This window comes from Cynocephalus volans, chromosome 15 (assembly GCF_027409185.1).
Source record: "Cynocephalus volans isolate mCynVol1 chromosome 15, mCynVol1.pri, whole genome shotgun sequence".
Lineage (NCBI taxonomy): Eukaryota > Metazoa > Chordata > Mammalia > Dermoptera > Cynocephalidae > Cynocephalus > Cynocephalus volans.
In genome coordinates this window covers 95,956,715-95,975,148 of record NC_084474.1, presented here as the reverse complement: position 1 = coordinate 95,975,148, position 18,434 = coordinate 95,956,715, and the positions used below count along the sequence as shown (strand labels likewise).

At 50.4% G+C, this 18,434-nt stretch overlaps 1 protein-coding gene across 3 annotated transcripts; it reads right to left on the bottom strand.

Moving 5' to 3' along the window:
* Nucleotides 1-9,806: 9,806 nt before the first annotated feature.
* ZNF707 (zinc finger protein 707) lies at nt 9,807-16,775 on the bottom strand. Of its 3 annotated transcripts, none has more exons than XM_063079845.1 (5): nt 16,365-16,775; nt 12,943-13,013; nt 12,113-12,272; nt 11,623-11,736; nt 9,807-11,477 (listed from the first exon to the last, which is right to left on the bottom strand). In XM_063079845.1, the coding sequence occupies exons 2-5, from the start codon at nt 12,955-12,957 to the stop codon at nt 10,621-10,623; spliced, it is 1,146 nt and encodes a 381-aa protein (XP_062935915.1). In that variant the 5' UTR covers nt 12,958-13,013; nt 16,365-16,775; the 3' UTR covers nt 9,807-10,620. The 3 variants fall into 3 exon arrangements, with proteins under 3 accessions (XP_062935915.1, XP_062935917.1, XP_062935916.1); XM_063079847.1 differs by having other exon boundaries at nt 12,943-13,008; XM_063079846.1 differs by lacking the exon at nt 16,365-16,775 and adding an exon at nt 13,695-13,714.
* Nucleotides 16,776-18,434: the final 1,659 nt, after the last annotated feature.

The window sequence follows — 18,434 nt, the reverse complement described above, 5'->3', positions numbered from 1 at the left end:
TGAGAGCAGATCCTGCCCCAAAGATTGACAGGCAAGTAAGGGATGACATACGGTTGAATAAGACCTGAATTATTTTCCTTATCTGTCCATGTAAGAAATTTAGAACTCTGTTTAGGATTGCGGCTTTGTCCAATTCCCTTTAGATTGGTTAAGGTATCACAAAGGGGCCAAGTGGCGGGCCAGCCCTCTTGTCTAATGATTGTAACATCAGCCCCAGTATCTATTAGGCCAGTGAATTGTTTACCATCCAACCATAAGGTAAGAGAGGGTTTTTGATGGGAAATCTGTTGGACCCAGTAAGCATCTGAGGATCCAAAATTGCCTGCACCTCTCACAATATTATGGGCTTTATTATTTGTTTTAATTAGGGGAAGTAGGATACACTGGGCTACTCTTTCTCCTTGTGGAATCGTGACAATGCCAGTAGTTGCTTTGGCCAGAAGCTTAATTTCTCCAGTAAAATCATTATCAATTACTAAAAATTTGTAGCCCTTTGAATATTGAACAGCCGCGACCTAGGACAAGTCCAAAAGTACCAGGGGGCAATGGACCAAAGACCCCTGTATTTAAAATGTGAGGTCCCATTTCAGAAGTTAATACTGTGCAGGAGGTGGAACAGAGGTCCAGTCCTGCGCTCCCTGGGGTTGCTCTAGTGAGGTTTGAAACGGATTGTTGTTGGCTGGGACAAACTTGATAGCCCCACTTTGGTTCGGCGCCTGGGGCTGGCCCCTTTTCCCGTTTCCCTGAGGGGGTGGTAAGGGATTTCCCTGAGCATCAGTTTTGGATCTAACTTCATTTGCTCAATGTTTTCCTCTTTTACATCGTGGGCAAAGTCCAGGAGGCTTGGTGACTACGGCTTTTGTCTGGTATTCCTGACAGTTTTTAGCAAAGTGACCAGGCTTGCCACATTTAAAGCAACCTTCATTATTTTGGCCTTTATTAGCTAAAAAATCCTTTACTGTTTGTCCACTGAGGGCTGCGGCCATGGCTAGACCTTGTTGAGAAGAGGAGCCAATGTCCGAGCAAAGACGAACAAATCCTTGAAGGTCAGGTTTATTTTTGCGGGGCCTAATGGCTGCCTGGCATGCAGGATTAGCATTTTCAAAAGCCAATTGTTTTATATAATCAAGATTGGCATCCGCATTGCCTAACAACCCATCTGCTGTTGTCATTAGCTGGTTAACAAAATCCGAAAAAGGCTCTTCAGGCGCTTGTTTTACTCCTGTAAGCGAAGCGCTTGAATCCCCCTTAGCTGGGAGCCTTCTCCAAGCCTTTAAAGCGGCTGTTTGAATTTGGGAAAATAGACCTGGGTCGTAGTTTTTTTGTCCCTCAATACTAGAATAGTCACCGGAGGCAGTCAACATATCAAGACCCCAATCTCTATCAGCCTGAAGGTTTTTTCTAGCAATGTCTTTGCAGTTTTCAAAAAATTCGGACTTCCAGAGTACGTGATCACCCCCTGAGAGTGTGGCTCTGACAAGGGTGTTCCAATCTATAGGAGTGAGCCAGCTTTCAGCCACAGATTCTAATATAGCAAGGGTATAAGGCGCTGTGGGCCCATATTGGGAAATGGCGCCTTTTAGCTCTTTGATAACATTAAATCACAGCCTGTCATGTTTGCGGGTCATTCGTCCCACGTTATCCACAGATTCGGATACTGGGAAGGCCTCAAGTTGGTCAAAAAGACTTTGATCTACATGAATGGGAGCTCTTTCTGTGGCGGGGCTAACTTGTTGTTTAACAGAGGGCAATAGCCAGTCGCTTTAGTTTGACATGTTGTAGTCTTACGTTTTGTTTGTAATTCTTGCAGTTTGGTAATTAAGACCTGGAGCTTTTCCTCTAAGAGAATTTGTTTTTCTAATTGTTGAACTTCTGACTCTAAATTTTTTAAAGGATCTGATACCGTCACCACCGCGGGAGCGGAGGGCAAATTGTAAGGGGGAGGGCACGACAAGGGCTGAGCCAAAAATGCATCATCTGACGCATGGCATTCAGCGGCCTCTGTGTCCAGATCGCCCCAATCAACTCCTGAGGGGTCAGGATTCTGTGCCTCCTTATCATCCTGGAATTTTAATAGTGGATACTTTTTAGATCTCTTAGGTATGGCACTGGCTGCCTTGACCTCCTCACTCTCATCTTCTAGGGAGATTAGATCTACGTCCTCCCTAGGCGGTGGAGAGGGATTTCGGAGGTCAGTCTTGGAACTGGCTTTTAATGTTTTTTCAGTTTGGGCCACAGTTTCTGAAACTTCTGGGGATTTTTCCCTATCCTGAATCATGTCCCTGATTAAATTCCAATAGGAGAAGGCAGTCACAGGGACCTTTTCCGGCCCAAAAGTCTCATAGAAATCTTGTAAAGCATCTCCAACTCGAGACCACTTTTTATAATTAATAGTCCCTTCTTCTGGGAACCAAGGACAAAGATTCTGCAAGAAATCAAAAAATCTTAATAGATCACTTGTTTTAACCTTTACTCCTCATGTCTTTAAAGCTTTTTGTAACTGTCTTATGTAGACATCATGACAACTTAATTCTTGTCCCATTATCGGGCGCGCTTACTCACCTTATCCTGACGCGGCAGGTTCCCACGGCGGACGAAGGTTTTACTCTTTCATTTTCAGTGGTCGACCCTCCAATGCGCCATCTTCCTCACGGTGTCCCCCGTATCCAGTGCCCCACGTTTGGGCACCAAAAATGTCCCGACCCGCGGGATATTCAACGCAGACCCTGGAAAGAGACGTGAGAAATGGAGACAAGACAGTATTCTGATCAAGTCTCGTTTATTAGCCAGAAGGTCACAGCTTATATAGACAGCAGGAGGGAATCAGCAGATAAGGAAGTATGCAGATGTTTTCTGGGAGAAATCACAGAGCAAATCTTTCCAGGAAATGGGACATTTCTCAGCTATCTAAAGCAAAGCAGCAGTGATCTACGCCTAGGGCTGTGCAAGCAGTAAGAAGGAGAAAAGGGCGGAAAGGTCACAGCATTTATATCTTTAGTGTCAGAGGGCTATTGGCAGGGCTTCATGACCCTGGGCAGGCTATGACCGGGCTCTTTGGCCCCAGACAAGTGAGGTTGGGAGCATCCAATCTACAGCATTCAGTAAGCCTAAAACTATTTTAAAAATGTAAAGTCAGAACTGGCCCATTAGCTCAGTTGCTTAAAGTCTGGTGCTGACAACACCGAGGCCCAGGGTTTGATCCCTGTACCCTCCAGCAGCCCCTCCCCCCGAAAACATATATGAATAGAGTCTTTTTTTTTTTTAAGTAAAAACATGAAAGTATTGGAAGCAAATATAGAAACCTTTTATAATCTTGAGGAGTGGAAATCATTCTTTAACAAGAAAATCCAGAGAAATAAAAAAGATTTTTTGTGAAGACAGGAAAATCAATGTGACGATGGCAGAGATTAGAGCAATTCACCTACAAGCCAGGATTCACCGGCTCGCCAGCAGACACCAAGAGCTAGAAGAGGCAGGGAAAGATCCTACCCCCAGGTTTCAGAGACCACACGGCCCTGCTGACGCCTTTATTTTGGACATCAGGCCTCCAGAACTGTGAGAGAATCAGCTTCTGTTGTTTTAAGCCAACTGGTGTGTGGTGCCTTGTTACAGCAGCTCCATGAGACTGCCACAAGGCACGTGTGTGCACAGAGATGTGAGAACAGTGTGTTTACTGTGGCATGATTTGGGATACCACAGAATTGATCACAGGACATGTCTGGTATTGTGGAACACCATGAAGTTGTTAATAAGAACGGGGGCAAGGAGTGGTCCATATGGACTGAATGACAGCACGTGTAGGGGCCCCTGGCAGGAAGATTCCACATGGCAAGGACAACAGATACACGGTGTAGTGGATTGAATTATGTCCCCCCCAAACTCACTGAAGCTTGAGTTGTATCCCCAAGTTTTATGTATTAGAAAGTTGGCCCCCGGTTTGACTGTTAAGAGGGTGGGAAATCCTATTATGGTAATTGAAAGGTGGAGCCTTGAAAAGGTGATTAGATTGTAGGACCGTGCAGGAGTGAATGGATTAAAAATGGTGCTCAGGGGTGTGGTTCTGAGGGCTTTAAAAGAATAGAGAGTCTGTCTCTCTCTGCTCTCTCTGCTCTGCCATTTCACAATGTGATTCTCTGCATCAATGAAATCACCACCAAGACCCTCACCAGATGTGTTCCCTGGACTTTGGATTTCTCGGCCTCTGAAACTATAAACAATAAATTTCGTTTTCTTACAAATTACCCAGTTCCAGGTATTTTGTTATAAGCAACAGATGGACTAATACAGAAAATTGGTACTAAAGAAGTAGGGCGTTGCTTATAAAAAATAATTGAAAATGTGTAAGCAGCTTTGGAATTGGGTGTTGAGGAAGGATGGAGGAATTTAGGGGAACAGGCTAGAAAAAGCCTAGGTGCTGGTGAAAGTTTAGAATACAAGAAAACCAGGGAACGTTTGGAATGTTTTACAGACTGGTTAGATGGTGGTGCCCAGAATGCCTATGGAAATAGGGTCTGTAAAGACCATTCTAAGGAGGTCTCAGAAATAAGGAGTTTATTGGAAACTGGGGCAAAGATCATCCTTGGTGTGGACTGGCAAGGAACTTGGCTGCATTTGGTCCATGCCCTAGGACTTTGTGGAAGTTGGAACTTAAGAGTTATGAACCAGAGTATTTGGCAGAATAAATTTCTAAGCAGCAAAACATTCAGGAAGCTTCATGGCTACATATAACAGCCTACACGGAGTTATGGCAGCAAAGGCATGACATAAAGCCAGAATTTAAGAGGGAAACCGAGAGTAAAGATTTGGAAAATTTGCACCCTGGCCATGTGGTAGAGAAGCAGAGAGCATTTTCAGAAGAAAAATCCAGTGGTACTAAGAAGATTAGTACATATGAAAGGGATTATCAAGAGAAGGGGAAAGGCCCTGAAGGCATTGCTGACGCCTCTGGAGCCAAACCTTCCATTTCAGGCACAAAGGCCTATGGAGACAGAATGGTCTTGGGGAAGCAGGACCGAGGTGCCTTCCATGGGCTCGCTGCCCAGGGCCACCTCGGGATGCTGCTTCCAGCACCAGCACCCCAGCTGCTTTGACTGCTCCAGCCATGGCTAAATTGGGCCCAGGTGTAGCTGGATGTGCAGCTTTGGAAGATACAAGCCAGAAACCTTGGCAGGGTCCACATGGTGTTAGGTCTGCAGGCTCACAGAATGCCAGAACTGGAAGGCTTGGGAGCCTCCATCCCGATTTCAAAGGATGTATGGAAAAGCCTGGGGGCCCAGGAAGAGATGTCACAGGGGCGGAGTCACCACAGATAGCCTTCACTAGAGCAATGCCGAGAGGAAACGTGGGGTCAGAGTTGCAGCAGAAAAACCTCGTCAGCACCATGTCTAGTGGAGCTGTGAGAACGGGACCGCCGTGCAGACCCCAGACCTGTAGAGCTACCAGAGTGGAACCCAGCCTGGGAGAGCTGAAGCATCACCCGAGACCAGGAAAGCCATAGGAGCAGAGCTGCCAGAGAACTTGGGGACCCAGTCCCCGCACCAGCATGCAGAGGACTCTGAACATGGAGTCAAGGTACATGATTTGCTAGCTTTGAGATTTAATGCCTGCCCTGCTGGGCTTCAGACTTGTTTGGGACCTGTTACCCGTTTCTTTTGGCCTATTTCTCCCTTTTTGAATGGGAATACCCTATGTTTGTCCCACCATTGTATCTTGGAAGTAGACAACTCGTTTTTAATTCACAGATGGGACTTTGAACTTCGGACTTTGAGTTGAAACAAGTTAAGACTTTGGGGATGAAATAAATGTATTTTCATGTGAAAAGACATGAGTTTTGGGGGGCTAGGGGTGGAATGTAGTGGATTGAGTTATGTCCTGCCAAAACTCACTGTAACTTGAATTGTGTCACCCAAGTTTTATGTATTTGGTCCCCACTGTGAATGTTGAAAAGGTGGAAAATCCTATTATGGTAATTGAAGGGTGGAGCCTTGAAGAGGTGATTGGATTGTAGGACCGTGCAGGAGTGAATGGATTAAAAATGGTGGTCAGGGGTGTGGTTCTGAGGGCTTTAAAAGAAGAGGAGAGTCTGTCTGTTGCTCTCTCTGCTCCGCCATTTCATAATGTGAGACCCTTCATCAGTGAAGTCACCATCAAGACCCAACCAGATGTGTTCCCTGGACTTGAGACTTCCCAGTGTCTGAAACTGTAAGTAATAAATTTTGTTTTCTTATAAATCACCCAGTTTCAGGTATTTTGTTATAAGCAACAGAGATGGACTGACACACACGGTGTCTACGTAGGCACCAGACAAGTGTCTGGATGGCTCTGTTGACAGCCGTCACTCTGAGTGGGGGCAGTAAGGGGGAAATTTTACTTTTGCTCCACATTTCCCAGAGAGGTAAAGTTCACTTAGTGTAGGGCTTACGTGCAGTTGTGACTTGGGATAAACTTCACTAAAACAGCACTCACTCAGCACTCTTTTCTACGCAGAAGTCGCCTCTTGTGCAGAGAGAGGTGAGCTCCCTGCAGGTGCAGGAGGGTTCCACAGGGAGCTCTGCAGCCGGATGGTCTTCGGGAGGAATGGAGGCTGTGAGTGAATCTCAGTGCTCGGGGGTGCAGACGGCCCTGGTCCTTCACCACCGAGCTGTCACTGTGGTAGTGACAGTGGATCCCAGGCTTCCGCAGTCAGCCCTCACTTTGAGCATGGTGACTGGCCCAGGTGAAAAGGGAGCTTCCTGTCATTTTAAAGTCCAGCATTAGCTCTCTCTGCCCCGCTATTCTGGCCATGTGACACTCTGCATTGCTGTAGGGACACCTCGCCAGTTGTGTTCCCTGGACTGTGGACTTCCCAGCCTCCAAAACTTTGGAGGAGCAGCAGATACACAGCATGGACATCTGCGCCAATGGCTCGGCCTTCATGGGGTTCTGGTGGGCAGCTCGGCCGGAGGCCCTCCTGGTCACTTCATCTTTCATGTCCCTTCCAAGAGCCACAGTGGCTGAAACCCCAACTGTGTTTGCATTTTGGGGCCTGACAAGTTGGTCAGGGCAGCAGCCAAGAAGCGCTGGGGCTGTGTCGAAATTGTTTGCAGCCGGCCCTACAGCAGGGAGCCCACCTGTGGCCTGAGTTTTGTGTGGTTTCACAGCCCCCAGACAGAGGCAGAGGCCCCACCCCAGGTGACTATGGTTGGCCAGTTCAGTGTAAAGGACCTGGCAGGACCCAGCCACGCAGCTGCCACACTCCAGGCCTCTAGTGCTGCCTCCTCAGCCTCTTCAGTCCCGAGGCTGTGGGCAATACCTCAAAGCCTCAGGTGTCTCCCAAAGGGAAGAGGAAGTTGGATTTGCTCGAAGAAGAAAGGAAGACGCCCAGCAAACCATCAGCCTGCTCTCACCACCTGCCTTCAAGAAACCCGAATTGCCAGCTCCCACCCATACATCAGCCACGGCCCCAGTCCCTGCCGCAGCACAGAAGGCAGTGCCAGGGAAGCTCTGGGGAGAAGACACCGAGCACAGGGCACCCTGAGCTGGCCCACGGGAGCTGGGCGAGATCCTTCAGGGTGCGGTGATGGTGCTGAGTGGCTTCCAGAACCCCTTCTGCTCAGAGATCTACATTTACGATGAGAAGCAGAAGTTACTTCCCCAGCAGCTCTCTGGGGTGGTGGCCCAGGCCTGAAACACACACACAGATGATAAGTCCAACATTAGGCTCACGCTGGGGGATCAGCTTTTCTTTACACTACTGTTCAAAACCTACACATTTCATGTTCCCCCAGGCATTTCTTCTGGTGGGCCCATGATTTAGATCCCGAGGCCACAGAGGCAAACATCACGGTGAACTGTGAGGGCTGGACGTGCGCTCAGTGAGGCAGCTGTCCTCCCACCCTCAGTCGACTCCACAAGCACACACTTCCTGTGAAGTGTCCCTGTGGTCTGAGAGGACAGCAGAGTCCACGAACACCCTGGATGGCAGCTGCGTAGTTTAGGACGCACCATAACTAAAATGACCCCCAAGTGTCTTCACTCACCTGGCATTACACACACTTCCCAAAAGAAGTGTCAGACCACTGCCACTCACAGAGCTGGGCCTGCAGGGGACGCGCAGGCCTCTTCCTAGTGCCATGGACTCCTTCATCTCTTGGCAAGGTTGCCAGTGGTTGCCATGTGGCCCTCTGTTCCTGGAGCTCTCAGCCACATCTGCCACCCTCCTTCCTGGTGGATCTTAGATCAGGTCACAGGCCAGACAAGCAAGTGTCCCCTGGGGACAAGGGTGGAAGGCCAGGTCATGGGCACAGCCCTGTCTCACCTGCTGGCCCCACTGGGACACCTATTCTGGCTGCAAAGCAGCCTCACACATCTGGCCCTTATCAATGCAGACAGAAGCTGAGGCTACTTCCCAGGCTGACGGGGAAGCTGCGGCTGCTGGTCAGGCTCACTGGCCCCGAGGAAGCAAAGACAGTGGGAGACCCTTCTGTCACTCTGTCCCTAGGAAGGTGGTGCCAGTGGCAAGCAGGCTGGAAGGGCAAGATGCAGATGACTCCATTGCCTTCTTGTGCCTGCACATTGCACCTTTACCACCATTCTCTACCCAGGGCTGTCTAAGGGCAGAATTTCCTCAAGCAACTGCGTGATGCAGGAAGGGATGTCTAAATATTGACAAATATATAACAGCCTTAAATCAGTTGCATATCACTGTGTTCCTCAACCGTCTGCCCATTACCTCTCCCAGAAAGAAATGCCGAGAAAGGAGACAACTGTCTCCACTCAGAGCCCTGCTGAGCAGGGCTGAGAAGCTATAGACTGGGGCTAATGCCACCACTGTGACCTAGCCAGCCAGCCCAGATCAGCTGACACTGGCCATCAAATGGAACGAGCACGCTTCCAAATTCTGTAGTGTTCATATTTCATTCCTCACAGATGCATCGTGAAGGAGTAAACACCCGGAACAGGTGACCCCAGACACGGCCAGCTACTTACTGCAGGACACTCAAAACTCAAGTCTGTGTTATCCTCAGCACTTACTGCCCACAGACACAAGCAGCTCTGCTCCATGACAGGTCCTGCCCACCTACACACAAACCACCCACTGGACGGGAACAAACCAGACACCTGCCCAACGGCCCCAAGATGGAAGAAAAGCATGTGCACTTTCACAAAAGTCTGGATCATGTAAGGAAAAGAAAAGCCCCACGAATGTCCCATTGGGTAGACTTCCATTTATCCTGGAAGGCCCAGGTGGCTTCACTGGTCATGGTGGGATGCGTGGAGCTGCCGGGCCTCGCCCTACAGGACTAATGCCCTTCCCTGGTAGGGTCTATGGGCCAAGACTGACCTGGAGAAGCTTCTGCTGTGGACTGAAGCGTGCCCCCTAAAGTTCATGTTGAAGCTCTAAACCCGGTGTGATGGTATCAGTGGTTGGGCCTTTGGGGTGATTAGGTTTAAATGAGGTCATGAGGGTGGACCCCTTGATGAGATCAGTGCCCTTATGAGGAAAGGAAGGGACACCAGAGGATCCCTCTTCTGCCCCCATGACACCCTCTGTAACCCAGGGAGAAACAGACCATGCTGGCACTTTGATCTCTGACTTCCAGCCTCCAGAACTGTGAGAAATAAATTTCTATTGTTTGCAATGCCCAGTCTATGGGATTTTGTTATGCAACCAGTGCGGACTTAACGCAGTATTGTAACTTCATGGTTTAATGGATGATTTGAACAATCTTCATATGTATTAATGAACTTAAAAATATCCTGTAAATAAGAAAAAATTATGGAAACTTTCAAACACACCCACTTCCTAGCTTCAACAACTATCCACGTTTTGTCATCCATTTTGTCTTTTATTAGAACTTTAAAGCAAATCATGGACACCATGTCATTTCCCCATAAATATCAGAATGCACCTTAATTAGGACTTCTTAAAACATAACCACCACGTCATCCTCTCGTCAAATTCCTCAATACCACCCAATACCCAGCCCATGTTCAGACTTCCATGACTGTCTCAACAATGACTTCCTACAGTTGGTTTTGCTCAAGTCAGGGTCATGTGCAGCCCCTTGGGCTTTTCTCTGTGCCACTGACTACTGGTGGCATGTCCCCGTCTGACCTGGCCAGGTACTTCCTTCTGGTGGGTTCCTCTACTTCCCCCTATTTCCTGTAAACCCATCTCTCATTCCATCGTCCCATGTGCATGTTAGCTGGAATTCTTAAATAAAACAAAACAAACACAACATTCCTCACCAAACGCTTGGATGACCTGAACTGGGGCAGCACGAGTGCTCGGTCCCTTCATCCACTCTCGCAGTAAGGGCCGCCGCCCTCCCAGCTCCATGTGGCAGGGCAGGCAGAGACACCCTACGTATAGAACACAGAGGCCGCCCCTTCCCCCAACACACCCTGTGGTGAACATGGCTGCCTCCCACTGCTGCGAGACCCAACGTGATTTGACAATTCAAGTGTGTGATCAGCTCTCAAGCTCTGACCGATGGAGCCAGGCGATGGCAGGGGATGTGGGGAGCTCGAGGACTGGGAAAGCTTCTTCCTGGGCTGGTTTTCAGGGCTAAAGAGCAACTGCTCACTGCAGCTCTTCCCAATACTCCAGCAGAGGCGCAGACCACCCATCGGGCACCTCTACACTTCCCCGCGCCCGTGAGTTCTCTGATGCCGCGTGAAGAAGCCGAGGTGGCGGAAGCCTTTCCCGCAGCGGTCGCACTCATAGAACCTCTTTGTCAGGTGCAGCCTCTGGTGGATGCTGAAGCCCTTGGGCCACCGGAAGGCCTTCCCGCACTCCGCGCAGGTGTAGGGCTTCTCGCCGCTGTGGATCCGCTGGTGGTGGCTGAGGTTCTCCTTGGTCCGGAAGGCCTTGCCACAGTCGGCACAGTAGAAAGGCCTCTCCCCGGTGTGCACCAGCTGGTGTCGCAGAAGGTTCGACTTCTGTTTGAAGGCTTTCCCGCAGTCGCCACACGAGTAGGGCTTGTGTTCGGTGTGGACTTTGCGGTGCTGTGCGAGGCGGTCTTTCAGGCTGAAGGCCTGTCCACACACCTCACAGCGGAAGGGCTTCTCGCTCGTGTGATTCCTCTGGTGGCGCAGAAGGTTTGAAACCCACCTGAAGGTCTGGCCGCATTCAAAGCACTCGAAGGACTTGGTCCCCGTGTGCACCGTCTGGTGGGCAGCGAGCCGGCTGTGGCAGCTCAGCACCTTCCCGCACGTGCCACAGATGAACGAGTGCCCTTCAGCATGGCACTTCCGGTGCTCTTGGAGGCCCAGCCGGTGCCCACAGTCCTCCCCGCACACCTTGCACTGGAAAGCCACGGGCTTAAAGGCTTTCCGTTCTGAAGTGGCTCTAGGAAGCCGCACGTTGTCTGAGTTCAAAACAAAGCTCTTCCTAAAGCAGACTCCTTCTTTGGCTCTTTCTAGCATGTGAACTTTCTCCTGAGCCCAGGTCGGCTGATCACAGTGTGTCTTGTGGTCAACGGATTTCCTTGCCCCTGTGGAGGAAAATAGACACACATGCACAGGGTTAGTGGCCACAGACAGGCCAGTCATGCAGCAGCAATCCACAAAGCATGAAGAATGCTGTGTGGACAGCAGGTCGGGGCCAAGCAAGCCCAGCCCAGATAGCCTTGCACTCACCTGGGTAGGGACCCCTCTGCACTTCCTGAAACTCAGGTCTCTCCCAATCCTCAATCCATGGCTCATCCCACTGTTCCAGGCGAAGGACAAGGTCTGGTCTGGGGCCGCGGAATCCTTCTCAAAAGAGAAAACATGCAGTTTCATTTGTACAGAGGACAGAGTGAAGGCTGGAGCTCGACCAGCTCTGGGTCAGCACAAGGCAAACAGAGAGAGGCCAGGCCAGCCCTCGGGGTCCCCTGGAACAGAGACGACAGGAAGGAAGAATGGCGTCTGGCTGCTGCCCTCACCCCTCGTCGGTTCTGAGGTAGGAAGATGGGGCTGTCTTCAGGGAGCCCCAGAGGAACGCCCTTGACCAGACTCAGCATGGGGTGGGCCTCTCCACCCACACAGGCCACAAACTTCCAGCTCCTGAGTCCCCTCAGCTCGGGCTAAAGGCCCAGATACCACTGTGGACCAGACAGGCTCCAGAGGCTGACAGCACAGCCCTTACCCAGCACGGCCAGGCTCCCGAAGTTGTCCAGCATCACGTCCCTGTAGAGGGCCCTCTGGCCAGGGTCCAGACACTCCCACTCTTCCCTTGAGAAGTATATAGCCACGTCCTCGAAGGTCACTGTCTCCTGCCACACAGACAGCTCCAGAGCTGGCCGCTTCTGCACAAGAGAGAGAAGGCTAAGACCCGTGTGACTGGGTAGGAGGGAAAGAAGCCCACAGCTAAGGCACTGGGGAGGCACCTGGTATGGACCGAACATCTGTGTCCCCCACATTCATATGCAGAAGCCCTGACCCCCAGTATGGCTGTATTTGGAGATGGGGCCTCTAAGGAAGCAATCAAGGTTAGATAAGGTCATAAGGTTGGGGCCCTGATCCAATATGACTGGTGTCACTATAAGAGACACAGAAGAGCTCCCAGCCATCTCCCCACACATGCCTGAGGACACAGTGCAAAGGTGGCCGTCTACAAGCAAGGAAGCAGGGCCCCCAGCACCTCGATCATGGACTTTCAGCCTTCACAGCTGAGACAATAAATGTCTGTTGTTAGCCACCCGGTCTATGGCATTCTGTTACAGCAGCTCTCACGCACTGATAGCATCTGAGAGAATCAAGTGATTTTCCAAGTCTTCTACGACATCTACTATGCTCTGAATGTAAACAAACCAAATTTTCTTCTTTTCTTTTTTCCTTCCCCATAAAAGAGAGATAACAAAAGAATAGGCACAGGCCCAAAGCCCCAGGAGCTACAACTGCAGACCCTTCCCCGTGTGTGGGCAGGGGCCCTGGCATGCAGGGCAGAGGGAAGGCCATACTCAGCAACGGGCTCACCTGGGACTCATCCATGGAAACAGCAGTGGCAGCCCCCTCTGGGGAAATGCAGGTGCCAAGAAGCAGCTGATCTTGGGAGACAAAGAAGGGTGAGGGGTGAATGGGAGCAGTTGGCCTGGGAGTGCACATCTGACCCCAAGAGCCCCCAAACTACTCAGCAAACTGACGGGAATCTGGGAAACACCAGGGAGGCACTTGCATGCAGGGTCTGCTCTGTAAGCCACTGAAACCCACCAGACGCACCGCTCCCTTCCTCTACAGTATGATGCAGGTGATGCCTTCTCCTGCACTATGAGGCAGCAAGAAGGCCCTGGGCAGGTGTGGCCCCTCAGCCTCCGAACTATAACATATTTCTGTTCTTTATAAATTACCCAGTCTCAGGTATCCTGTTACGGCAGCACAAATGGATTGAGACAGATTCCGCCCCAGAAGCCAGGCCCAGAATGGTCAATTCCCATAAAGCTACACATGTGAAATGTTCTCAGGTGCCTTCCCACAGCGAGACCTTTCCCCACGTCACAGTCTTCCTCCAAGTCAAAAATGGCGCAGCTCCAGGAAATCCCATTAACCTTTGCTGAGTTTCTGTAATGGGCCACAGCTCCCCTAAGCTGCACAGCTGGGGTTGGCTGAGATCCAGCCTCTGCCCCCGGCCCATTGAGAATCACCCGCCTCTGAGTCCCGAAGCTCTCCTGCCACACAGGGTGTCTATTCTTTCCCGAGTAAAGCTCCCAAGATGCCTGAGAAAGACTCACCAGCTGTAGGCAGACGGTCCCTGCCTAGTTACCAACAAGAGCACGAAGAAAGGAGAGCTCACTACAGATCCTGCAGATGTTGAAAGAATCACAGAAGCCCATCATGAGCAACTTTATGCCAACAAGTTCAGCAACGTAGATGAAATGGACAAATTCCCTGAAAAACTCAATATCATGAAGCTGAAAAAAAAGAAAAGGAAGCCACACAGCCGATATCTATTAAGTTAATTAAAACTGTAACTAAAAACCTTCCAACAAGGAAAATATCAGACCCAGCTGGCTTCACTGGTGAACTCTACCAATCCCTTAAATAAGAACAGTACTTAATCATAGAAGCCTTCACAGAAAACAGTGAAGAGCAAAGTCTTTGCAGTTTGTCTTGATAGGCAGCAAAGCCTGGTAAAGACATCACAAGAATAGAAAATTATCAATCTCTCTCACAAACACAGCCACAGAAATTCCTAACAAAATACTAGGAAGCCAAATCCAGCAATTTATAAGAATTCTATGTCATGACCAAGTGGATTTATCCCAAGCCTACAAAATTGATTTGACCCTCATTATTAATGCTGGAGCTGCGAGGTCAGGAGGTGCCAGCGCGGTGCACAGGTCCAGCCCTCCCACGCAGCCGGGTGCTGTCTCCCTTCACCTCCGCCCACCTCCTTCTGACACTCACTGGAAGTTATGTCTAACTGCTAAAGGTTTTCATAAAGATGTTTTCCGATTTGAGATTTTTTTCACCTTTTCAAGAGCACGGCATCAACTTTAATCACAATGACTTCCCTAACTTTTCCTAAGTCATTTGAAAATGAATCAACATAATTAACCACATTAACAGAATAAAGGAAAAAACATATAAAACTATGTGATGGTCTCAATAGATGCAGAAAAGAAGCTGCCCATTAGCTCAGTTGGTTAGAGCACGGCCCTGTAATACCAAGGTCAAGGGTTTGGGTCCCTGTACTGGCCGGCCACCAAAAAACAAACAAAACAAATAGATGCAGAAAAGGCATGTGTTAAAATTCAACACCCAATCCCAATAAAAACTCTCGGCAAACAACGACAGAACTTCCTCAACAAACGTGCAGCCAGCATCCTACTTAGTGGTCCAGTACTGTACTGAACTCTTCCCCCCCAGGGAACAGGGCCAGTGCCAGGAGGCAAAGAAATCGAGCCATGAAGATGAGAAAGAAGTAAAACAGTCACTATCCAAGGGTGACACAATGTGCTTGCATTGGTCCGTTTTCTGTAGCTTATAACTATACCTGAAACTGGGTAATTTATAAGAAAACTAAATTTATTTCTTACAGTTTTGAAGGCTGGGAAGTCAATGGTCACAGGGGCGCATATGGGGAGGGCCTTCTCGTTGGGAATTCTCTAGAGTCCCTTGGCAGTGCGGAGTATCACATGGCGAGGACAGCATGAGCAAGAGAGTTAACGTGCTCACTGGCTCTCCTGATAAAGCCATCAGCACCACTTCCTGATAATCCATTAAACCACTGACTCATTACTCCATGAATGGACTAATCTATTCACTAGGGCACAGTCCTCATGATCCAATCACCTCTTAAGGCCTCACCTTTCAAATACCAAAATCGGATTTCACACCCTCTTAACACTGTACAATGGGGATAAAGCTTCCCACACATGAACTTTTGAGGGACTCAATTCACAGCAATGCTGGTAGGAAAATCCTAAGGAATCCCCAAACAAACAAAAACTAGAGCTAATAAGTGAAGTAAGGTCACAGAATATAAAAATCAACTATATTTCTACTAGGAATGAAAAATGGGAAAATGAAATAATGTTAAAAGTAACATTTAAAATAACATCAAGAAATCAAATATTGGGCTGGCTGGGTTAGGTCACTTGGGAGAGCGTGTGCTGGTAAGACCAAGGTCAAGGGTTCAGATCCCCCTACCAGCCAGCTGCCAAAAAAAAAGAAATCAAATACCTAGGAATACATTTAAAAGATATGCAGGTACTCTACTCTCAAAGCTATCTGTAAAAACACTGCTGAGCAAAACTGAAGACGAAAATAAATTGAGAGATGTGCATGTTTTGTGGACACTAAGTTTTCAGTTCTCCCTAAACCGATCTATAGATTCAACACAACTCCAAGCAAAATCACAGCAAGCTTTTTGTAGAAATGAATAGGCTGATAAAATTTACATGGAAATGCAAAGAACCTCGAATAACCAGTCTTGAAGCACAAAGTTGGAAGATGTACACTGCCTGATTCTAAGACTACCTGTGAAGCCACAGTAATTAAGACAGTATAGTACTGGCATAAAGACAGACACACAGATTAAGGGAACAGACCTACATACACAGTCAAGTGTCTTGTGACAGAGGCAGCAATGCAATTCAAAGGGTAAAGAAATGTTTCTTAGGGCCGGCCGTGGCTCACTTGGGAGAGCGTGGTGCTGACACCACCAAGTCAAGGGTTAGGATCCCCTTACCAGTCATCTTTCAAAAAAAGAAAAAAATGTTTCTTTTTCAATTAATGGTGCCGAAACAACAGGGGAAAAATTAACCTTGAGCCGTGTCCTCACACCATACCCAAATGCAAAAGCCGAAACTAAAAGTTTCTGGAAGAAAACCACCAGACAACACCTTCATACCCTGGGCTAGGCAAAGATTTCTTTCAAGGGACCCCAAAGCACTAACCTTAAGAAGAATTATAAATTGGACTTCATCAAAAGACAGCTAAGGAAGTGCAGAGCCGCAGACAGAGTGTCCTCAGTCCCTGTGCCGTGGCTGACATGGGGCTCGCATCCGGAGTCACCGCACGAGCAACAGCGACAACGGAGCTGAACACCGGCCAAGTGTCTGACCCGACGCCCCGCCAGCGGCGTGAGCGGTCCGCAGACACGCGGGGGGCCGCGGGGCCGGGTGAGGCGCGCGGCGCCCCGGACGGAAGGCCGCGCTCGGGTCAGGACGCGGGGAGCAGCCACGCACGGCCGAGGACCCGTGGCGCCGGAGGGCAGGCCGCGGGCAGGGGACCGGGCACGAGAGCGGCCCCAGAGCAGCCCCGGCGGGCCCAGCTCCCCGGGCTCACCTGCGCGGCCCCGGCGCGCCCCGACCTCCCGCGCGGAAGTGGCGCTCCCGCCGCCGGAAGCAGCCGCGGGCCCCTCTAGCAGCCCGCGTCTCGGTGGTGCGCGCACTGGCGGGGCGGGTCCCGCCCCCAGGCCCGCTCGACCCCTCCCCTTCCCGACCCCGCCCCGCGCCCCCGCGCCTCGGTGTGACGCCTGCCGGGCCCTCGCCTCTGGGCCCCGCTCCCCGGCTCTCCCGCTCCCCGGCCGCCGCCCGCTCCTCTGGAGGACTCCGTCCCCCTTCTCCGTGCGCTCGGCGCTCCGGGGCCTGCTGCCCTCTTCGTGGCCCCGCGCGAGCGTCGCCGTGCAGCCGTCCTTCCACGTGTGGGCTGGTGACCGCCTCCCTGGGTGCGAGACGCCAACCCCGGAGCCCCACCCGGACACCCCTGAACCCGCCGGCTGGGGTGGCCGCCTCGAGCCTGCCGGCAGATTTTACTTTTAATGCGATAAAAAGAAGTAGGTAGCAAAATTGACCGTTTTAACCGTTTCTAAGTATGCACTGCGGCAGTGTTGAGTGCATGCACGTTGTGCCTTGAGTCTCTAAACCCTTCACCCTGCAACACAGAAGCGTCGTGCCCACTAACCCACAGTTCTCCGTCCCTCCGGCGGCCCCTGGCAGCCAGCCTTATGAGCTGGACTACGGTAGACACCACACGAGTGAGACCAGCCCCCAGCCCCAGGCACCCCTCGTGTTAGTCAGGGTTCTCCAGAGACACAAAACCAATAGGACATGTTTACAAACATATGAGAGGGGATTTAGCAGCAGAATTGGCTCACCCGATTGCGAGGAGTCCCGCGATAGGCGCGGGCACACTGGTTGCCCGTAGCGTGGCTCAGTACAGCTCCAGAGGCCTTAAAGCCAGGGCAGCGGACGGTGCTGTTGATGGAACTCCTGGAAGAGAAAAGCTGAACACTCTCCAGCTCTGTTGTCCACAAACAGGAGAGCAGAGTCTATCCCAGCGCCAGGAGGTAGACAGATTTACATTTTTCCTCCCTTTGTTCTCTTCCAGGCCCCAATGAATTGGATGGTTCCCGCCCATATTAAGGGCGGATCTGTCCCACCCAGTCAACTCAGCTGCTCAGGCTAATCTCTTCTGGAAACATCCTCATGGACCCACCTGAAAAGATAGCTTTACCGGGTTTCCCAGTATTCTTTAATCTAATCAAGCTGACACCTAGAATTAACCTTCACACCTGTGTAAGCCCCAGCACGACCAGTGCCCAGTGTACCTATCAGCACCACCAGTCACCTGGGCACCCCCCCCAACGCACCACCAGCCACCTGGGCACCCCCAGCACCCCCAGTCACCTGGGCACCCCCAGCACTCCCAGTCACCTCTGTACCCACCCTAAGTGCCAGTATAGGCAGCTGACCCTTTTCCTGAGGATGGGGTGGAACACAGAGGTCTGGAAAGTAGCAGGGATCATTTTTAGAACTTGTATTCGCCTGACCTATTGATAAGAGTTCTGCCTTGTGCACGGGGGAAACAGGGTCTATGAAATCTATGCAGAAATGGGATGAACTGGATGATATTCAGTAGCTGGAGATTCGGGCTTGGAAAAGAGGAAAAATGAGAGAAAGCAGAGAATATGCACAAGGTCAGCCCCAGAAAGAGTCTGGTCGGAATGTCCCTGTGTCACTAAA

Coding starts and splice junctions, on each gene's coding strand:
- ZNF707 (XM_063079845.1), bottom strand. Junction 11,737..12,112: donor CGGGAGCCTGGCCGTGCTGG/GTAAGGGCTGTG, acceptor TCTTTTGAGAAG/GATTCCGCGGCCCCAGACCA. Junction 11,478..11,622: donor GCAGAGGGGTCCCTACCCAG/GTGAGTGCAAGG, acceptor TTTCCTCCACAG/GGGCAAGGAAATCCGTTGAC.